The 18,892-nt window shown below is 50.4% G+C and overlaps 1 protein-coding gene across 1 annotated transcript in view; it reads left to right on the top strand.

The window, feature by feature from the left end:
• NRG2 (neuregulin 2) overlaps positions 1-18,892 on the top strand; it is a 217,325-nt gene that overhangs the window by 175,629 nt on the left and 22,804 nt on the right. Inside the window, exons 2-4 of the mRNA XM_004381152.2 lie at positions 2,345-2,516; positions 9,070-9,188; positions 18,770-18,890. Of these exons, the coding sequence (XP_004381209.1) occupies positions 2,345-2,516; positions 9,070-9,188; positions 18,770-18,890 (412 nt within the window). The remainder of the gene's footprint in view (positions 1-2,344; positions 2,517-9,069; positions 9,189-18,769; positions 18,891-18,892) is intronic.

Raw genomic sequence — 18,892 nt, 5'->3', positions numbered from 1 at the left:
GGAACTGATTCAAATTGGTTGCCTCCTGAAAAGGCAACTCTGTGGCTACTGTCAGAAGTAAAAGAGGATTTTGGTTTGTTTGTTTGTTTTAGCCATATGTCTCTTTGCACTTCTTGAATTCTGAATCATGTGAAAAAATATATATATATTTATATGTATATATACATACACACATACATATATATAAACCAGTTGCCATCGGGTCGATTCCAACTCATGGTGACCCCGTATGTGTTAGAGTAGAACTGTACTCCATAGTTTTCAGTGGCTGATTTTTTGTAAGTAGATCACTAGGCCTTTCTTCTGAGGCACCTCTGGTTGCTCTCAAACATCCAACCTTTCAGGTCAGCAGCCGAACACATTAACCATTTGCACCACCCAGACACTCCACACACATATATGCATATATAAGAGATGTTATAGAATTTGTTCCACATAACTTTATTTTCTTGAAATGCGACTAAGGGTTCCAAGAAAAAAAATCCAAGGCCCTACCTTATAGAATCGTACTTAAGTTGATAAAGTTTAACTGTTTACCCCCATTTTCCCAAAACTAATTTGCTCATGGAACCCTTTTCTCAAGTAATATCCATTATCAACTCATGTCCTATAGAATTTAGTTTGGGAAATGCTATTAGAGATTAATATTTAATGCCAAGGGGGAAGAGTTGCATCATTTCATTAAATGAAACAAACCTGTTACTGGCAGTGATTTCATTTTGTTTGAAAGTATGCGTGTGTGTGTATTTTGAGAGAGAGAGAGAATAATGGGTGATTTTGTTTTCTTTTTTTAACCTGTCTGTAGTTTTTAATTTTCTACAATGAACACAATTATTTCACAACAAGAATCATTTTTTAAGTCTATGTAATGCAGCTTTTTTAGGCTTTGGGAGCCCTTTGTTTTTTGGCTTCCTCTGCCCCCTGCATCCGTACTTGGGTCTTGTCCCTACTTATAAGCAGCAGCTCAGGGTTAGGTTCAATGAGGGGACCTCTATAGCCAGGCCCCCTTGCCAGCCTTTCTCCAAAGCCAGCTAAGCCCATTGCCAGAACTCTAGGCCCTGAGGAAAGGACCAGTGGCCGATGGCTGCTCAGTCCCCAGGCAACTCCCTGGCCCCAGAAGACCCTCCCTTCTACTATTGGAAGGACTTTAATCTGTGTCTCCACTCCTCAAATAGAAATGAGGCTGCAAAAGCAGTCCGCAGCCTGGTACCAGCCTGGCTCATTACAAATCCAGACACCTGGGCTTTGGTCCCTGCTCTGTGGCTGCCTGGCTATGTGACCTCAGTGAAGTGTCTTAACCTCTCTGAGCTTGGCTTCACCTTCTACATCTGTAGTGACACTCGTCTCACGGAGCTCACATGAGAGCGTGCAGGAAAGCATCTTGTATCCTGTAAAGGGCTGTTGCAATGAAAAGTGTTGCATACCCCAGCAGGGAGCATTGCTGGCCCACACCTTACTGAGAACAGAGGACTTTTTCCTTTTTTTTTTTTTTTTTTTTTTAAGGTGGGAGAGGGGAGCAAAAGGGTAAAGCATGAGAAAGAGGGTGGCGTTTAAGAAATACAGGGAGAGCCCCTCAGCTTGGCTTTTGTACCCTATCTGTCCATGGTGTAGTCCCAGGCCTTGTCCTGCATATGGCCCCTCCACTTTACCCACTCAACTCAGCCCACGTGCTGCCTCTTACTGGCCCACTTCCCTTCTCATCCTTGAACTCTTAGCTAAGCTAGCCCCTCCCCAGCCTGGGTTGGGGTCACTCTTCTGGGCTACACCACCCCCCACCCTCTATGACCATGCTTTGATGTCAGTGCCAAGTTACGGTTCCCCTGCTAGACTGAACTTCCTGAGGGGAAGACCTGTGTCTGCCATCTTGGTCGCCCTGTGTCCTCTGGGCCCTGCTCAGTCCTGGGGGCTGGGGACGGGAGTTAGATCATGAACACTGAAGTCAAGGACACCTGGGTTTGATTCCCAATTCTACCATCTTGGGGAAGTGATTTCATTACTCTGAGCCTCAGTTTCCCCATCTATAAATGGGGTTAATCATTGTCATGAACTCACGAGGTTATTGTGAAGATTTCATAAGCTAATATATGTAAAGCTACTAGTACCATTCTAGGCACAAAGGAAACTCTATAAATAGTGTAATAAATAAATACATAGTATCATTGCAGATTCTGTCGATGCTGGCTGGATTGAACTAGGAAACGGCACTAGGAGGAATGGTTCCCCAGATTCACCCCTTCACTCCCCCAGGCCCAGCCCAAAGACAGTGACCCTTACCCACTACTGCTCATGCCTGGAGCTGCCCTCACCACCACCATGCTCACTGTCCTGCCTTGTGCCTCCACAGCCACCCGGCCCAAGCTGAAGAAGATGAAGAGCCAGACGGGACAGGTGGGTGAGAAGCAATCGCTAAAGTGTGAGGCAGCAGCTGGTAACCCCCAGCCCTCCTACCGCTGGTTCAAGGATGGCAGGGAGCTCAACCGCAGCCGTGACATTCGCATCAAGTATGGAAATGGCAGGTGAGCACCATCCAACCCTCCCTCCAACCGGTGAGCTGCCCTCCCTTCTCCCTGAGAAGGAGGGGCCTGAGCTAGGCAGAGCCTGGGGCTGTGCCCCCAGACCTACCCATGGAAACAATCCCAGCCCCTCTCTACCCCACTTCCTTGCCAAGCCCAACCTTCTTCCTGCAGCTCTGGATCCCTCTAGTTATGGTGGCCCAGGGTCTTGGAGACTGTTGATGCTCAAGTAATGTCTCTGGATGGTTGAAGGCAATTTAACTGTCAAGATCAGCTTTACCTGTGGATTAAGGATCTGGAAGCCCACTCCCATCCCTAAAACTTCTACCGAAAGAATGCTGCTTCCTAAGGAAATTGGTGGGGTGTCTGAAAGCCCCACCATTTGGTAATCTTTGAGGAAAGATCCTGACTCTAGAATGCCTCTGAAAGGTCACACATGATGATGAACTGATTCCTTAGCTGAGCAAGCTGTCACTTAGCAGAGAGCTAGGCAAGGGTAAAAGGCACTATATCTCAGATGGTATCCCCTTATGAAATGGAAATTGTCTAATCTTTGACTCAATGCTCCAGGGAAGTGAATCAGAAGCTCTCTGAATCTCCAGGTTGCAGAAGATGACCTATCTTCCTGCTTGGGTTGGTAGGGCAGGGGAGCTTCAGGCACCAGAGAAATCAGAATACCAAGAGCAGCCTCCCCACCTCTCTCTTGCCCCCGCCCTGAGCCCCTGAGGAGCTATCAGAAGGCAGGACAAACAAGGATGCTAAACACAAGTTCTACCTGACCTCTGCTCTGTTGACCCTGGGGACCAAGTGGACTCCCCTGGGTAGCTGAGGAGCACCCCGTCTTTTCTGCCCCCTCTAGAGTAGCTTATACAACCACTCTTCTTTTGGCTGTCATTTTCTTCCTTACTCCTCACAAAATGCAAACGAAGATGATTTTTGAGAACCGCCCCCAGCATGCCCCACAACAGAAAGTGATGGAAAGAAGGCATGGGTCCAAGCTGCTCCTAGGTGGCTCTGTGGTCCTGGATGTAAATACCCTGAATCGACCTTAGTCTCTGGAAGCTGTGGAAAGAGGGAGCGGGAGCAAATGGTCTGTAACACCCTCCCAGTTAGGGAAGAGAGAATTGCTCACCCCAGAAAGTGGTCCACGCAGAAAACAGAAAGTAATTTAAGAAGAGTTTGGTTTAGATAAAAATTTTATGACTGAAAGAGTGCCGCTTCCTAAGGATATTGGTGAGGCGGGGGGCGTGTCCAGTGTGTCTCCAGTTGGCAAGAATTCACGCTGCTCCTCCAGCTCACCTTCTGGGGCCACCCGTCCCTTCTCACTGCCCTGCCAAGACTGGCTCCAAGCTGGAGAGAAGAACGAACTGCCTTCCAGGAGCTGTTGGAACCCCTCCCTCTCCTGTCCTGTCTTTCTAGAAGATGACCTCTCTCCCTACTTCACTGAGACAAAAGAAGTCAGGAGAGAGTGACTTCCTTACTTCCAAACACGTCCATAACTTCGTCCATCATCCCCTCATTCCTATCCCACTGTCACATATCCCCACAGCTTCCTTGAACACATAAATACACACCCACCCTCAGAGCCACAGTACCATCAACAAACTTATTTCTCTGGTAACTTCAGACTTTCTCTTTCTACCTACATACCCACACATATTGCTTCTCTTATACAATGACTTCCCTCCACCTTGCTGTTTGCTGTTTCTCTGCTAGATGTTGCCCCCTCTCCCTGCTCCTGTCCACTGCATATGGAGTCAGCTCAGGGGGTAGTTGTATGCCCACTGACTCCACACTCTCTCATCTTCTGCTCTCTCTTTGCCCTGCTGGAATCTGCTTTTAAATTACACCTCCAATACTCTCTGTGGATGTGGCTCTTGAGAGACCCCAGCAACCTCTGAGTTTCCTGGCCCCATTTCTCCAGGCCTCTTCAGCGGCCATCAGCAGTGGTACCACCTGCTCCCTGAGCCCCTCTGGTGCTTCTCCTGCTTCTCCTGCACCTATAACCACTCTCTCTCATCCTCCACCAATATTGGAGCTTTCCTGTAGTTGTAGCCTTCACCTCTCTCCTCGATCCCTTTCTACCTGTGGGTGATTTCACACTTTCCCCTTGCTTTAAATATCTGATGACCCCAAGTTTCCATCTCTAGTCTTGATGACTTTTTAACCTGAGTTCCAGACCCATACTGCCAGCTAACCACTAGATACTACCCTGAGATATCCAACAGACATTTCTAATTCAGAATGCCCCAGTCTAGCCTCTCCCTTCCCTTTCCTCCTTGAGCCCTGCCTCTCCCTCCCATGTTCCTCTGTCAGCGGTTACGGAACCAGACTCCCTGCTGCTCAGTCCCTGTCCCCTTACCATCCACTCCAGTTGGGTACCACATCTCTGGAAGGAGGGGTTCATCTCCCTGCTCTGCACATTTCTTATCTGATATCCCTGCCTCTTTTCCTCCCTTGGTCTCACTCTTGGCCACTCTCCACCTTTTCTGGACCACAGGCCACTTTGTGAGTCTATTTCTATATTCAACATAAATGCACTGAGCACCTACTGTGTGTCAGGTACTGTGCTGGAGGCTGGGGATACACCAGTGAACACAACAGACATGGTCCTTTCCTTCACGGAGTTTCTAGTCTGGCTTCTAGTATAGAATCTGGTAAAAGTTTAGACCCTTTCACTGGAAAACTGTGCCTCATATACCCAGCCTTTGCAGCTCTTCATGCCAGCAGGAGGTCCACAGAGCCACTGACTCAGTGAATGCCTGACATAGAATGATCTTTCTAACATGGACACATACCCAGTCATTCATTCATTGACTTGACAGCTATTGAGAGCCTCCTGCATGCCAGGCACAGCACAGGCCTCATCCCACAATTCTCAGCATGCAGGGATTGGGTGCAAACACCTCCCCAGAGGGGCCTAGTCCCAGCTTCCACCTCTCTTCTTCCTGGCCTTTGAGTCATTGCCCTGCTGTCTCCCAACACCTCTCTGCTCCAGACCCCTGGTCAAATATGTCATTTCCTTTCATTCCCTTGCTTTGGGTCCAAGCTGTTCCCTACACTTACAGCTCCCATCCCCTTCTTGTCCCTGACAGAGTTCTCCAAGGCCCAGCTTAAATGTCACATCCTCTGGGACAATTTCCTGAGCCCTCCAGGCAGTTCTTATTGTCTCCTCCCATGGTGCCTTAGACATGGCTTCATTGTGTTGTTGGGGCATGGGGGGTAGGGGGGAGGCTGGTTGGGTCTATCTCTCCTGTTAGCATGAAAGAGCCTCAAAGGCTGGGTCCCCCACTCCCATACACACCATTGTCCCCTGTAGGGCCGGGCACAGAGGGGATCTAAATTAAATGTTGAATTGATGAGAATCCTGCAGGAATCTCCTGTGCAGGACCCCACTGGGACTAGACAGAAGACCCTTTGTGTTGTCCTAGACTTTGAACAAGTTACTACCCTGGTCAATCCTCTGTTTCATCTGACAAATGGGTTACCCAGTCCAGAAACAAAGCCTGGTCAGATCTTCTCCTCCTGGGTATTAGGGACCCTTAAAGTCTGAAGTGTACCGCCTGCCATCTACCCTGCCCCCTGTCTGTCAAGGCCCTGTCCAATTTGCTGCATCTCTGAAACTTCCTTGTGCCATCTATTCTGCCCCTGGGCTCCCAGCAGTGAGTTGTTAACGGTGGAGGAGTGGGCCGTGATAGGGACCTTCTGATTCCCTGTGACAAAAGTCCCCTCAGAGTGACTTGAAGAGAGCTGCCACCTCCACACCTACCCACCCTCACACTCACACACACCTCATCTGGCATGGGCCCAGAGGCTGGAGTCTCCTTTTTTGGCAAAATCTTCTCCTTCCTCACCACAGCTTGCTCTCCCACCCTCCCGGCACACTGCCTGCACAGGCCACACTGTGTCTGGACGTCTCTACTGGCCTGCAGAGACCCCTCCCCGCCGGGTTGCTCTCTGTCTCTGTGTCACGGAACTGAGGCATCTCACCCAAGCCCTGCTGTGCCAGGAGAAAACTGCCCCCCAGCCTTGGGCACGGGGCCCTCCCCTGCAGAACCACATGTTCCCTTATTTATGAGAAGCAGGCTGGGACAGGCCCCTCCAGCAGGCAGTGGGAGGTAGGTGCTGAGGAAAATGTGGGGACGGGTGGAGGATGTGGCTGCTCAAATTCCATCCCTGTCAGCAGGGAACTGGCTGGGGAGGGACGGGTAGGGCATCCACCGCAGGGGGCAAGCCTGAGTCAGTGTGTTTGGGGCCTGCCAGGAAGGCCGGACGGAGTCTTGGCTCCCTGGGGCTCCTGACTGGAGCTAGGAGTAAGGAGAAGAAAATGTAGATCTATAGACCCCCCCACCTTCCAGCTCTGACATCGAGCCCCTTATGCCTCTCTGGGGCCCACCTCCTAGAACTGCCGAGATGGGTTCACCAAACAGCTGGTAAACCAAGATATCGGCAGCCAGCAAACCAGGCGCCATTTTTTCTGTCCCCTGCTTCCTTCTTGTTCTTCAAAGGGACAAGGCTGTCCCTGAGCTTTGGGCCTCCTTTCTACAGGTCTCACATCTTCATGTCAGGAAGCCCTTCCTTAAAGTTCCAGCTTTTATCCCTCCAGATAGCCTGTGAGCCTCGCTCCTCTTTGCCCTGCTACATAGCATGGCATGTAAGGGAAGCTCCTTTGAATTCAGATGTGAGCAACAAGGAGGCTATGAGTGTGTGTCCCCTGTGCACTGACCTGTGACCCTCAGGTGGTCCCCTGCCCTGCACATCGAGTGTGCAGGGAAGAGCCGGTGGCCAGGAAGCAAGAGGGGCTTTGTCTCAGCAAACTGGGCTTTGTGGCATCTAATTAGGCTGGAGCCAGGGACGAGACACTGTCTTGGCCAGAGGGACCTCCAGGGCTCTGGTTAATGAAGGCAACAAATTTTAATTGACAGAAGAGGGTTGTGGGCAAGCACCAGGCCAAGGGGAGAAATTGACTTGAACCAGGAAGGGTATTGGGTAGTTGGGCAACTGTCACCATAACATCGACAAGGATGTCACCACAGCAGTGGGGCCTATTGACAAGACAACCTTGTGGCACCCTTGCTTGGGGGATCTTGGGATAAGGAGGTCTGGGAAGAGACACACTCCCAGAGGCAGAGTCCAGGAGAGGGATGGTGGGCCAATTTGCCATCTCCGCCACCCCTGGCTCAGCCTCTCTGCTCACATCACCCCTCCCATCAGCTTCATAGCTCTGTTTGACATCCTTGAGGTTTAGGGCAGTGGCAGCTCTGCTACCCTACCTCATATTCTGCAACCACTCTAACCTACTCCATATATTACGAGAATCTGATTTTTTAATTCAGGGCTAAAAAGAGGAGGAAGTCACATCAGATAAAGACATTTTCATGCTACATCTTGTTTCTCACTGGAAGCCAGGTTGGGGTCGCAGGCTTTTATCCAGGCCACCCTGGAGATCATGGGGACAGAGAGAGGTGGGAGCTGTGAACAGACCCTGCAGAGCCTTCGTTCTTGTGGGGCAGGTGCAGGGAAACTCTGTAGAACAGAAGGAGGGCGTTGGCAGGGGACTTCAGAGAGACATGGAGCCAACAGAGAGAGAGCCCCTGAGCTGCTGAGGGTCCCATGTCCTCACCAACTCCAGCTCCTGGTCCACCTGTGCCTTTGCCTTGCTGTGTGCCCCTGGGCAAGTCAGGAAGCTCCTCTAAGACTCAGTTTTCTTACCTGTAAAAAGGGAGCAAAGTACTACCCTGTCTACCTCCAGACTGGCCATAAGGATCAAGTAGGGGCCCAAGGACCAGGATCTTTTTTTTCCCTGAGGTATCAAACTCCCAGCATACAGAAGACACTCAGTAAACATTTGTTGAATGAATGAATGCAATAAAAGGCCTTAGAGAGGCCACAGAGTGCCCCTTAGTGGCAAAGCTGATGTGAAGGCAGGAGAGACCTGCAGGTTTGGGCTGGGAGTCTGTGCACAGTTGCCATGGGAACATGTCAGACCAGCAACTCCTCCAGGTACCTGGGAATAGGCTTTGCCTGGGCCTCACAGCCCCTGGGACCTTCACCTGCCACTCGCATATCTAGGGTGACAGACTGCCCCTTCTAGGGAAGGTTAGGGCAGCTGGTGAGCCAGTGGTCACCCTGTGGAGGGGAAGGAGTGGGGACACTGGGAATGGGGGGGCACCGAAAGAACAAGAGCAAGAGTGGGGACCATGTAACTTCCTGAGGTGCTAGAATTTTCTCCCCCAGAAAAAGAGTTACAAAGAAGGCTTAGCTCCAGGAAAGTAGGTATGAGGATTCACAGACTTAGAACATGTATGTAACAATGCACCCTGCCCTATGTTCTCCTGAGGTTCCAAATCTCACTCCCCTCCGGGGACTTGAGGTTGCCCCTGGGCCTCAGACATGGCTGACCTGAGGGTATCTACTTCCCACCCACCCTGCGGGGCCATTGTGGCTCTGTGGGGGAGAGGTGACCGGCAGGTGACCCGCTAATGACCAATGGGGAGCCACAGCAGGCCTGGGCCCTGGCTCACGGCTCTCCCCCTCTTATCCCCTCCTTAACCAGAAAGAACTCACGACTCCAGTTCAACAAGGTGAAGGTGGAGGACGCTGGGGAGTATGTCTGCGAGGCCGAGAACATCCTGGGCAAGGACACAGTGCGGGGCCGGCTCCACGTCAACAGTGGTAGGTGGTCCCCCAATGAAGGGAGGGGTCCTACAGGGGTTCGTTTGGCAGGGCAAGCCAGTTGCCCCCCAGCCTCAGGAGGCCTGCACATGATCCATCTTGCACTGGACTCCCCTGCCTCCTGCTGCTGCCATATCAAGCCCAAGATCTCGGCCAATTCAGAGAAATGCAGTCGAAGCATAAATGTTTAGCTTTGTTATCTGGGCCTGGAAGAGCCGCCAGCTCTCATTTTAAATATCCTGAAAACTAAATATTTTGAAATCAAGAGGTGGGGGTGGGGAAAAGGATATTTTTAGACGGCAATTATGGGAAGCAGTGTTGCCAGGAGCGGGGCTAGGGGAGAGGCAGCCCTGGGGCGTGAGCCAGCTGACGCCTGTAGCCTGTTCCTGTGCTGGGCACCCAAGCTCAGGAAGCCTCCACAGGGCCATGGGGTGGGAGGCTTGGGGGACTTGGGCCCCTGAGGGCAGCTTCTTCTCAGGGGCAGCAGGCCCCACTCCCACAGTCATCCCCTCTCTGAAGACTCACGAGGTCCGGACCTCACCGCACCCCTCAGCATCCCCTCTCACAGTGGCAGTTGCAGCTGTGTGAGAAGAGGCTGCCTTCCCACTGAGCTGTCCTCTCATGCCCTGGTTCTTTCCCTTGAACAGAAAGTCACCTCGCCTCTCAGCCAAAGCTGCCTTAAGCTGTGCCCACTCCACTCTCTTCTTTCCCAGGAAGCACAACCCGAGGACTCCACATCCCACGGATCTCCTCCCTCCTCCCAGCACTCAGTCTGAGCATGCCATGTGGCTCCCTATTTATTGGAGTTCACTTCCAGTCCCGCCCCTGCCGCAGAGTCCCATCTTGTATCTGTAGTCACCTGCCTGCATTTCTACCAGGTAGCCTTCCAACACTCCATAAACCCAGCATTGTCTAAAAGAGAACTTGTAACGCTCCCTGCCCTCGAACCCTCAGACAAAAGCTTGGCTCAGATTCTGTCTGTCCTATATTGGTAAAGCATACCCCTGTTCTCCTAGTGTCTCAGACCCCTTGGTCTCCCTTACTACTGTGTCTATTACATCTAAGTCTCCAAGTCCTGGTCATTCTTTGTTTTGGATCTCTCTCACACCTGTCCCTTCCATTCCAACCCCATCCAAGGACAACTTTGGTCCAGGTTTCATCCCTACTCACCTGAACCATAGCAATGGCCTCTTATGGTGCTTTCATCCTGCCATGTCCACCACCTCATGGAGCCATAGAACAAGGACTACGTACCACAACCCAGCTTTCAACAATCTGGCTCAAATGCAGGGCCAGCTGTAACTGTAGTTGGTCCCCTTTATGTCAGTTCTTATCCTTGCTCCCAGGCAGCTTTCCTCCCCTGACCATCCAGCAGGGCCACTCCCAGCTCTGACCCTACTCCCAGGCCACTTCTTAGCCAACAGCAGTCTTGAGTTCTGTTGTTGTTATCGTTAGGTTCCAACTCATAGCGACCCTATGTACAACAGAACAAAACACTGCCCAGTCCTGTGCCATCCTCATAATTGTTGCTGTGTTTGAGCCTATTGTTGCAGCCACTGCGTCAATCCATCTTGTTCAGGGTCTTCCTCTTTTTTGCTGACCCTCTGCTTTACCAAGCATGATGTCTTTCTCCTGGGACTTGTCCCTCCTGATAACATGCCCAAGGTACAGAAGATGAAGTCTCACCGTCCTCGCTTCTAAGGAGCATTCTGGCTGTACTTCTTCCAAGATAGATTTGTTTATTCTGCTGGCAGTCCATGCCATATTCAATATTCTTTGCCAACACCATAAATCAAAGGCATCAATTCTTCTTCGGTCTTCCTTATTCATTGTCCAGCTTTCACATGCATATGAGGCGACTGAAAACACCATGACTTGGGTCACACACCTTAGTCCTCAAAGTAACATCTTTTCTTTTCAACACTTTAAAGAGGTCTTTTGCAGCAGATTTGCCCGATGCAATGCATCATTTAATTTCCTGACTGCTGCTTCCATGCGTTGATTGTGGATCCAAGTAAAATGAAATCCTTGACAACTTCAGTATTTTCCCCATTTATCATAATGTTGCTTATTGATCCAGTTGTGAGGATTTTTGTTTTCTTTATGTTGAGGTGTAATCCATACTGAAGGCTGTAGTCTTTGATCTTCATCAGTAAGTGCTTCAAGTCCTCTTCACTTTCAGCAAGAAAGGTTGTGTCATCTGCATATCACAGGTTGTTAATTGGTCTTTCTCCAATCCTGATGCCGCATTTTTCTCCATAGAGATCATTCTTCTTGTTGAGCTTTGTGGATGTGACTTCCCCATGGAATTGTAAACCTTAGGCGTGGGGAGAACAGAGATGATACCTTCTCCCCAGGAGTAACAGTAATAGCTACTATTTATTGAGAAGAATCCCTGGGTAGTACAAACAGTTAATATGCTCAACTGCTAACCAAAAGGGTAGAGGTTCGAGTCCACTCAGAGGCACCTCAAAAGAAAGGCCTGGTGATCTACTTCTGAAAAATCAGCCATTGAAAACCCTATGGAACACAGTAATACTCTGACACATGTAGAGTTGCAATGAGTCAGAATAGATTCAACAGCAACTGGTTTATTTATTGAGAGCTTACTCCGTGGCAGGTTCTGCATTATCTCATGGACACTTACTCAAAAGCATGATGTATTTTATACATTATGAAACTGAAGCTCAGAGAGGTTAGATATTTTGCCCAAGGTCAAACAGCTAGCCAGTGATAGAGCTATACAAGGAGGTAGTGACTGGTAGACATTTAGACTGTGAGCGCCACAGGGTCGTGTGTATCTTGTTTACCCCTCGGGGCTTAGCACAGTGCCTGGCACATTGTAGCTGTCTAGTAAATATTATATAAAAGAACTTACAACCTGTTCCAAGGCCTTTACTAACTTCCTCGTACTCCTGCCCAGTCATGGTAGCAGTGGGGGGTACCTGGGCCCCTTGCTCCTCCCATCCAGGGGCCTGGACAATGGACCATGCCTGGAGTCCAGCATCTGCCATCTCCAGCCATAGAGGACAGACATTCTCAGAGCCACTTTGGATGTGGGGTTTTCCTGTTTTATTAGTCAAGACTTTCTTGGCTACAACTGATAAGAACTCAACTTAAAACTATCTTAAGTTTATGTATTGGCTTATAAAACTGGGAAGTCCCAAGATAGAACTGACCCCAGACATGACAGGGTCCAAGAACTCAGATTGTGGGTCATGACACTCTTTCCTACTGTGTTCCCGTGTTTGGGGAATGGAGTGGGAAGAGAGGCCATGGCCTCAGACAACTCCAGGTTTATATCACCCTAGCCAGCCACCCAGAGAAAAGAGGCAGCTCTCTCTGTGTCCATATACAAGGATGAATTCTGATTAGACCCTGCTTGGCCTAATCACTGTGTTCAGGGGGTTGGGCTACCATCTTTGCCATGCCTGGGTCGCACACTCATCTCTGTGCATGGCAGAGGGGTTACTGAGAGGCAGAGTACTGTGAGAGATGGCCCTGCTAGAACTCTCTAGGGGCACTTCCCTATTAGCAGAGGAAGAGGGAGGGCTGCCATGCAGAAAACCACAGTAGTGCCCTCTCTCCTGCCCAGGGCCTGGGGCCTGAGACTGGGGAAGGTTGTGGGACCTCCCTGATAAGCTGCAGCCTCACCCCACACCAGGCTCCTGTCAGCCCTCCGGGAGCCATGCTCTAATCAGGTTGAGAATCAGACAGCAGAGCCTTTGGTCCAGGAGCTAAGGGCAGACCTGGAATCCCAGGCCTCCCACAGGGATCCTTGCCCCTTGTCCCTCCAGCCTGGCAGGAGAGCAGAAGGACAGAGCAATGGAAAGAGTTCAGAGATTTGGTCCAGTAGCAGATACTTCACGCAACCCTAAGCAAGTTACTCCACCTCCCTAGTCTTTGTTTTTCCATCTACAAATCGTGGGGCTGGGCTAGATGGTTTCTGCGTCCCTTCCCCCTAAAATTCTGGGATTCTGAGTCTGACGTTGAGACTGACATCCTGTACCCTGAGCCACCACATACTCATGTGCACAGTATGCACACATACACGGTACACACGTACACAGTACACCTCCTCTGCTGCCCTGCTGCAGTCCATGGCAGGCAAGAGCCTACCCTTGATGTAGCGAAGTGGCCAGGGTCGCTGCAGGGGACCAGGAGGGCCCCACTGGGGACATTCTCCCAGGCAGAGATGCCCGGGCTCCTTGTTTACCCACAGAACCCAGGAGACCTGCAGCAACCGCACCCTGGGGAGGGGGCGGAGGGCGGACAGCGGGCAGCTGTGCCTGCCCCCCTCTGACTCATCCCAAGGTAGGTTGGCTTGGCCCGCCCAGGCCCCAGGGAAGCCAGGGCTACAGGGGTGGGGCCACCAGAAGAGGGATGGCAGGGCCAGGAGGAGCAGTGCACTCCTCCAGGGTCATCACTTCAGCTCCTGGCTGGCTACTGCTCTGTTCGGGTGAAGCCCGATGCTCCTTCCCCAAATCAGAGTAGGCCCCCCTTGCAGTCGTAGCCCTGCCAGCTCACATGAGGCACCCTGTCTTCCTGAGCTGGCTGGGAGGAGGAGCCTGGCAGGAAGTTTGTGGTGCTTTTAGCAAAACAGTCAGCTTGTTCCAACCCACCTCTGAGTTAGAGAAACCACCGCCTTATCCCTAGGTGACAGGGAACCTGGGAATGTCCTGGGGTGGCTGTACCAGTCCCAGGATATTGGGCTGGGCCTGGCTTTGTCCCATAGGGTAGACAAGTTTGACCTGGGGTGTCACAGGACCATGGAAGCCCTGGCAAGGCCACCTGTCCCTTGGGACTGGAGACTTAAAAAGACTAGCTGTTTAAACACACACACACACACACACACACACACACACACACACACACACACACGCACGCTTTCATTCATGCATTCAGCAAGGCCCTGCTCTGAGCTCTGGGGAGTCACAGTCTTGGCTCCCATTAGTCCCTCAAACAGCAGGAAGCTAAAACCTGAACTCCAAAGTGTCTGCCTGTTCTAACATACTGAAGAGGCAGGACAGGCAGCTTTACTAAAGGGATAGGAGCTACCAGGCAGACGAGAGGGGAGCCCCAATGGATGAGAAGACGCTTGAGCTGGGCCTTGAAAGCAGGGCTTCAGACTGGTTCGTTCCAGTTCAAACCCCTGCTGAGAATTTGCATTTCCACCCCAGATATACTGAATCAGAATCTACAGTTTAACAAGATCCACAGGCGATTCTCATGTATAATAAACTTTGAGAACCACTGCTCTACTAGTGGTTCTCAGAATTGGTCCCTAACCAGCAGCATTAGCATTACCTGGGAGCTTGTTAGAAATGCAAATTCTCAGCAGGGGTTCAAACCAGAACGATTAGAAACCCTGCTTGAAAGATAAGCAGAGGTTTTCTCCGTGAGCAAGGGAGAAGAGCAGTTGCAGCAGCATGAAGCAGGGAGAAGGTGTCTCCACACCATCAACTCCCATCTGGGCCCATTCGCACTCTTCAAGGGCCCTGATACACGCATTAACACCAAGACACTAATGGCTGATAACAGCTTCCTGGGTTAACCCTTCTGGGGCATAGTTTTAAATTTGATATAATTTATATACCATAAAATTCACCCTTTTGAAGGTATACAGTTCAGTAGTTTTTAGTATATTTACAAAGCTGTGCAACCATCACCACTATCTAATTCCAGAACGTTTGCATCACCTCAAAAAGAAGAGACATATACATTAGTAGTCACTCCCCATTTCTCCTTCCCCACCCCCTAATAACCACTATCTACTTTCTGTCTCTATGGATTTACCTATTCTGGACATTTCATATAAATGAAATCACACAATATGTAGCCTTTTGTCACTGACTCTTCCACTTAACATTATCTTTTCAAAGTTCATCCATATTGTAATATGTATCAGCACTTAATCCCTTTTTATGGCTACTTAATATCCCATTGTATGGATATACATTTTGTTTATCCATTTATCAGTTTGAGTTCTTGGGTTATTTGGGTAATGTTTCCACAGTTTGGCTATTATGAACAATACTTCTGTGAACATTTGTGTACAAGTTTTTGTATGGATATGTTCTCTTGGGTATAATAGAATTGGAATTGCTGGGTCATATGGTATTTCTGTTGAACTTTTTGAGGAACCACCAAACTGTTCCCACAGCTGCTATACCATTTTACATTCCCAGCAGCAATGGATGAGTGTTCCAATTTCTCTACATCTTCACTAACACTTGTTATCCTTTTTCTTAATTATCATTATTATTATAGCCACCTTAGTGAGCGTGAAGTGGTATCTCATTGTAGTTTTGATTTGCATTGCCCAAATAACCTCCCAGGAATTCTTGCATTTAATAGGTGAGAATGCTTTAATCTACAAGAAAGAGAATTTAGAGGACCATCCAATATCAGCATTAGCCAGGGAGGCCAGACTAGCCCCTGGGATGGTAGCAGAAGGCATCTTTCTTTAAAGAATCAGATGTTAATTTGTTAATTTATTCATTCAGTAAATATTTGTTAAGCACCTACTATGTGCCAGACACTGCTAGACATCGAGATTCAGAGTAAACATGACTGGCACGGCTCCTACCCAGATGGAGCTTACATTCTAGTAAAGTAACCTAGTCATTAAACAACTAATAGGTACACAACTAATCATTGAATATGTTAGAATAAGTACTATAAGTAGAAGTATACAAAACTAAAAGAAGGTATAAAGGAGGAGCCTGATCAGCCTATCTGAGACACTGATATTTTGGAGGTCCTGGGCTGGAGGGCACCTGGCTTGTTAGAGGAACTGAACTAAGACCAGCATAGTTTGAATAGTGAAAGACAAGGGTAGAAGATGAAGCAGAAGAGGTGATGAGGGGAGGAGTGGGTGGACTTTATTCTGAGTGCAAAGGGAAGCTATTGTGGTCTTTCAAGGAAGAAACAACAGTGGCCTGGACCAGGGGAAGAAGGAGTCAAGAACTCTGTAGGAGGTAGAAATGGCAGACCTCAGTGATAGACGGCTGTGCGGAATAAAGGAAAAAGAGAAATCAAGGATGCCCAGTTGGGGGCAGATGAGTAGGAGCTCAGTTTTAGATGTGTTGAGTTTTGGGTGGCTGTAAGTCACCCAGGTGGAAGTGTCAAGGGAGCAGCCAGACTCTCCAACTTAGAGTCCATATTTCACCTTCTCTTCTCCAAGCACAGGAGGACACACTGAAGAAATGCAGATACACTGACAAGGGAGTGTAGACATGTTGCCCCGGAGTCCACATGTGCTGGAACCGTGTACCTGTGCCACAGTGTGGATGCACCTTTCCAGGTGGAAATCGTCCTGGCGTGTGGCTCCACCACAGCCAGATTTGGGCTGAAGTGGCTTGAGAAGGCCCTGCCATCACAGAGGGGTGACCCCAAGATACTTCTTTCTGAGACAGAAAGGCCTGTGGTTGCTCTTCCCCATGCCTTCTATGGCCGGCTCCCCCATTGCCCTCCCTTTCTGCCTTTACTGGGTCCCAGCCTAGTCCCTGTGGCAGCATGGTTTTGGTAGCCCCAGGCTCAAACCAGCCCAGCCTGGGGCCCAGCTCCCTTCAGGAGATGGCTTCTGCCTCCCAAAGCCTTCATGAGCACTGGCATGTATGTGTGACAAGCCCAAGTGTGCAGCTCTGGTCCTGCCTCCCAGGACCCTCACTGCTCTGTCCACTGCTCCCTCATCTTGGGAAGAACTAGCACTGAGGTACAGTAGTGGGCAGCTTCTGCCATCCGGGGCTGGGCCTGGCAGTTCCCATGACTTAGCCAAGATCTACAAGATGACCCTGGCCTGGGGTTTGTGTATTGTTTGCATTCATCTGCTTTCATAAAGCCTTAATGCTGACATGCTTTTCCACAAGGGATTGGTTGACTGGTGAGAGGCTCTGAGGCCTTGTCACAATGCACATCGTGACTCCAGACAAGCACCCTCTCCTCACTCCTGCTTTGCAGTGTAACTACAGCACAGGACAACCTTTCAGGTCCTCCCAGCAATAGGATTTTACAACTTGCAGGTGTGGTCATTCGGCTGTTTCTCTTCTCTGTCCCTTTCCTAGTTCCTTGGGTCTCACTGACCCAAAGTGGGGCAGGACCAACAGGAGACCTCCTCTCCCCAGCCAGCATGGGGGACCCAACTGGGTTTAGGCTTGAGCATAGGTGGGAGACCCCAAGATGCAGAAGTGGGGCCCCAAGATGCCAGCTCAGCAGCAGGCACAATGTGGAGGGGAAGGTGGGAGCTAGCCCTGCCCGCTGGGTTTTATCAGCGAGCTCCTCAGACATATACAGAGGAGAGCTGTGTATACACTCCCAGTCCTCCGCACTCCATCTGTCTCCCCACATGTCTAAACACTGAGGGCGCCAAGTGCCTGCCCTCCTTCTCCTCCTCTCACCCCTACTCCTGTGGGGGTGGTAGAGACTCAGACCCCTGGGGAGACAGGGCCAGCCAAGGTAGGATGGGCCACCTCAGTCAGGAGGCCACTGCTGGATGGGAGTAGGGGCCCTCAGACCCCAGAGCACTGAGCCTGTTTCTGACTCCTCGATCTGGACACAAAGCCAAGGGGGCTATCTTACAGATGGAAACTGATGTTTGGAGCAAGAATTTTAACTTGAAACCAGCTTCCTGGATACCATCCTGATGGGAGCAGAACTTTAGTTATCTTCCTTTAGCAAACAAATCTGATCAATCCAATGTGCAGTCTGGGCCAACAGCCTTAAAGCCCAGTCCTGTTCTCACCCAGTTTTCATATCCCAGTTGCCTCCCTTCCCCAATCCCCATCTCTTCCCCAGCAGCCTGAAGCCCATGATGTACGGTCTGGGCTGTCTAAGGCCCAGAGCTCTGCCCCTCCCCAGGCTATAGCTGGCTACATGGGGGCTGCCTGGCTTGGGGACATGGAGAAGACGAGGGATGCTGCGGAGATGGGGCAAAGTGGCCTTTGTAGCCTTAATGCAAGGCCTGTAGCCAGCTCAGCCCTGACAGCAAAGAGAAACAGAGTGGAAGCTAGGGTTCCCCCAACCATCTTCCCAAATCTTAGAAAATGACAGTGTCCAACAGGTGCCATTCCCCTCAAGACCCAGATCCCCACCCCCAGCCCCCTCAAGCCACTCCCAGGTCCACCCTAAGAGCCCAAGCAGTGCAGAAAATGTCGGGATCACCTCCTTGCACCACCCTGTGCCTTTGTTCTCCCACATCAGATGTCCACATCCCACCCACCTGCAGGGGAGTCCCCTAGAAGTCAGGCAGGGAAGGGACAGAGTTATTCAGCAGAGAATGTGGTTTCTCCTAACTTCTTACAACACCCCCACAAAAAAAGAAAATTTTCCTGGCCTTTGAAGGTTTGCCCCAGAGCAGGGGTGTAGGACCTCTCTGGGAAGACAGTCCCAGCTCATGGTAGCCTCCCATTTGCCTTGTTGGTGATTGAGAGGGAACAGCAGGCCTTCCCTCCACTGTCACTGCTGCAGTTTCTGATGACCTTCCAGCTTTGAGGTGTGACATTCAGGGCCGTGAAGGAAGTAGACTCTGGGGGCTGAGGTGGTCCTAGTGGGTCACTGGCACGTGTCTCTCATACCCCCAGTAAGCACCACTCTGTCATCCTGGTCGGGGCACGCCCGGAAGTGCAACGAGACAGCTAAGTCCTATTGTGTCAATGGAGGCGTCTGCTACTACATTGAAGGCATCAACCAGCTCTCCTGCAAGT

Source organism: Trichechus manatus, unplaced genomic scaffold (assembly GCF_000243295.1).
Source record: "Trichechus manatus latirostris isolate Lorelei unplaced genomic scaffold, TriManLat1.0 scaffold00080, whole genome shotgun sequence".
In the NCBI taxonomy this organism is placed as follows: domain Eukaryota; kingdom Metazoa; phylum Chordata; class Mammalia; order Sirenia; family Trichechidae; genus Trichechus; species Trichechus manatus.
This window is presented reverse-complemented; position numbering and strand designations above follow the sequence as displayed.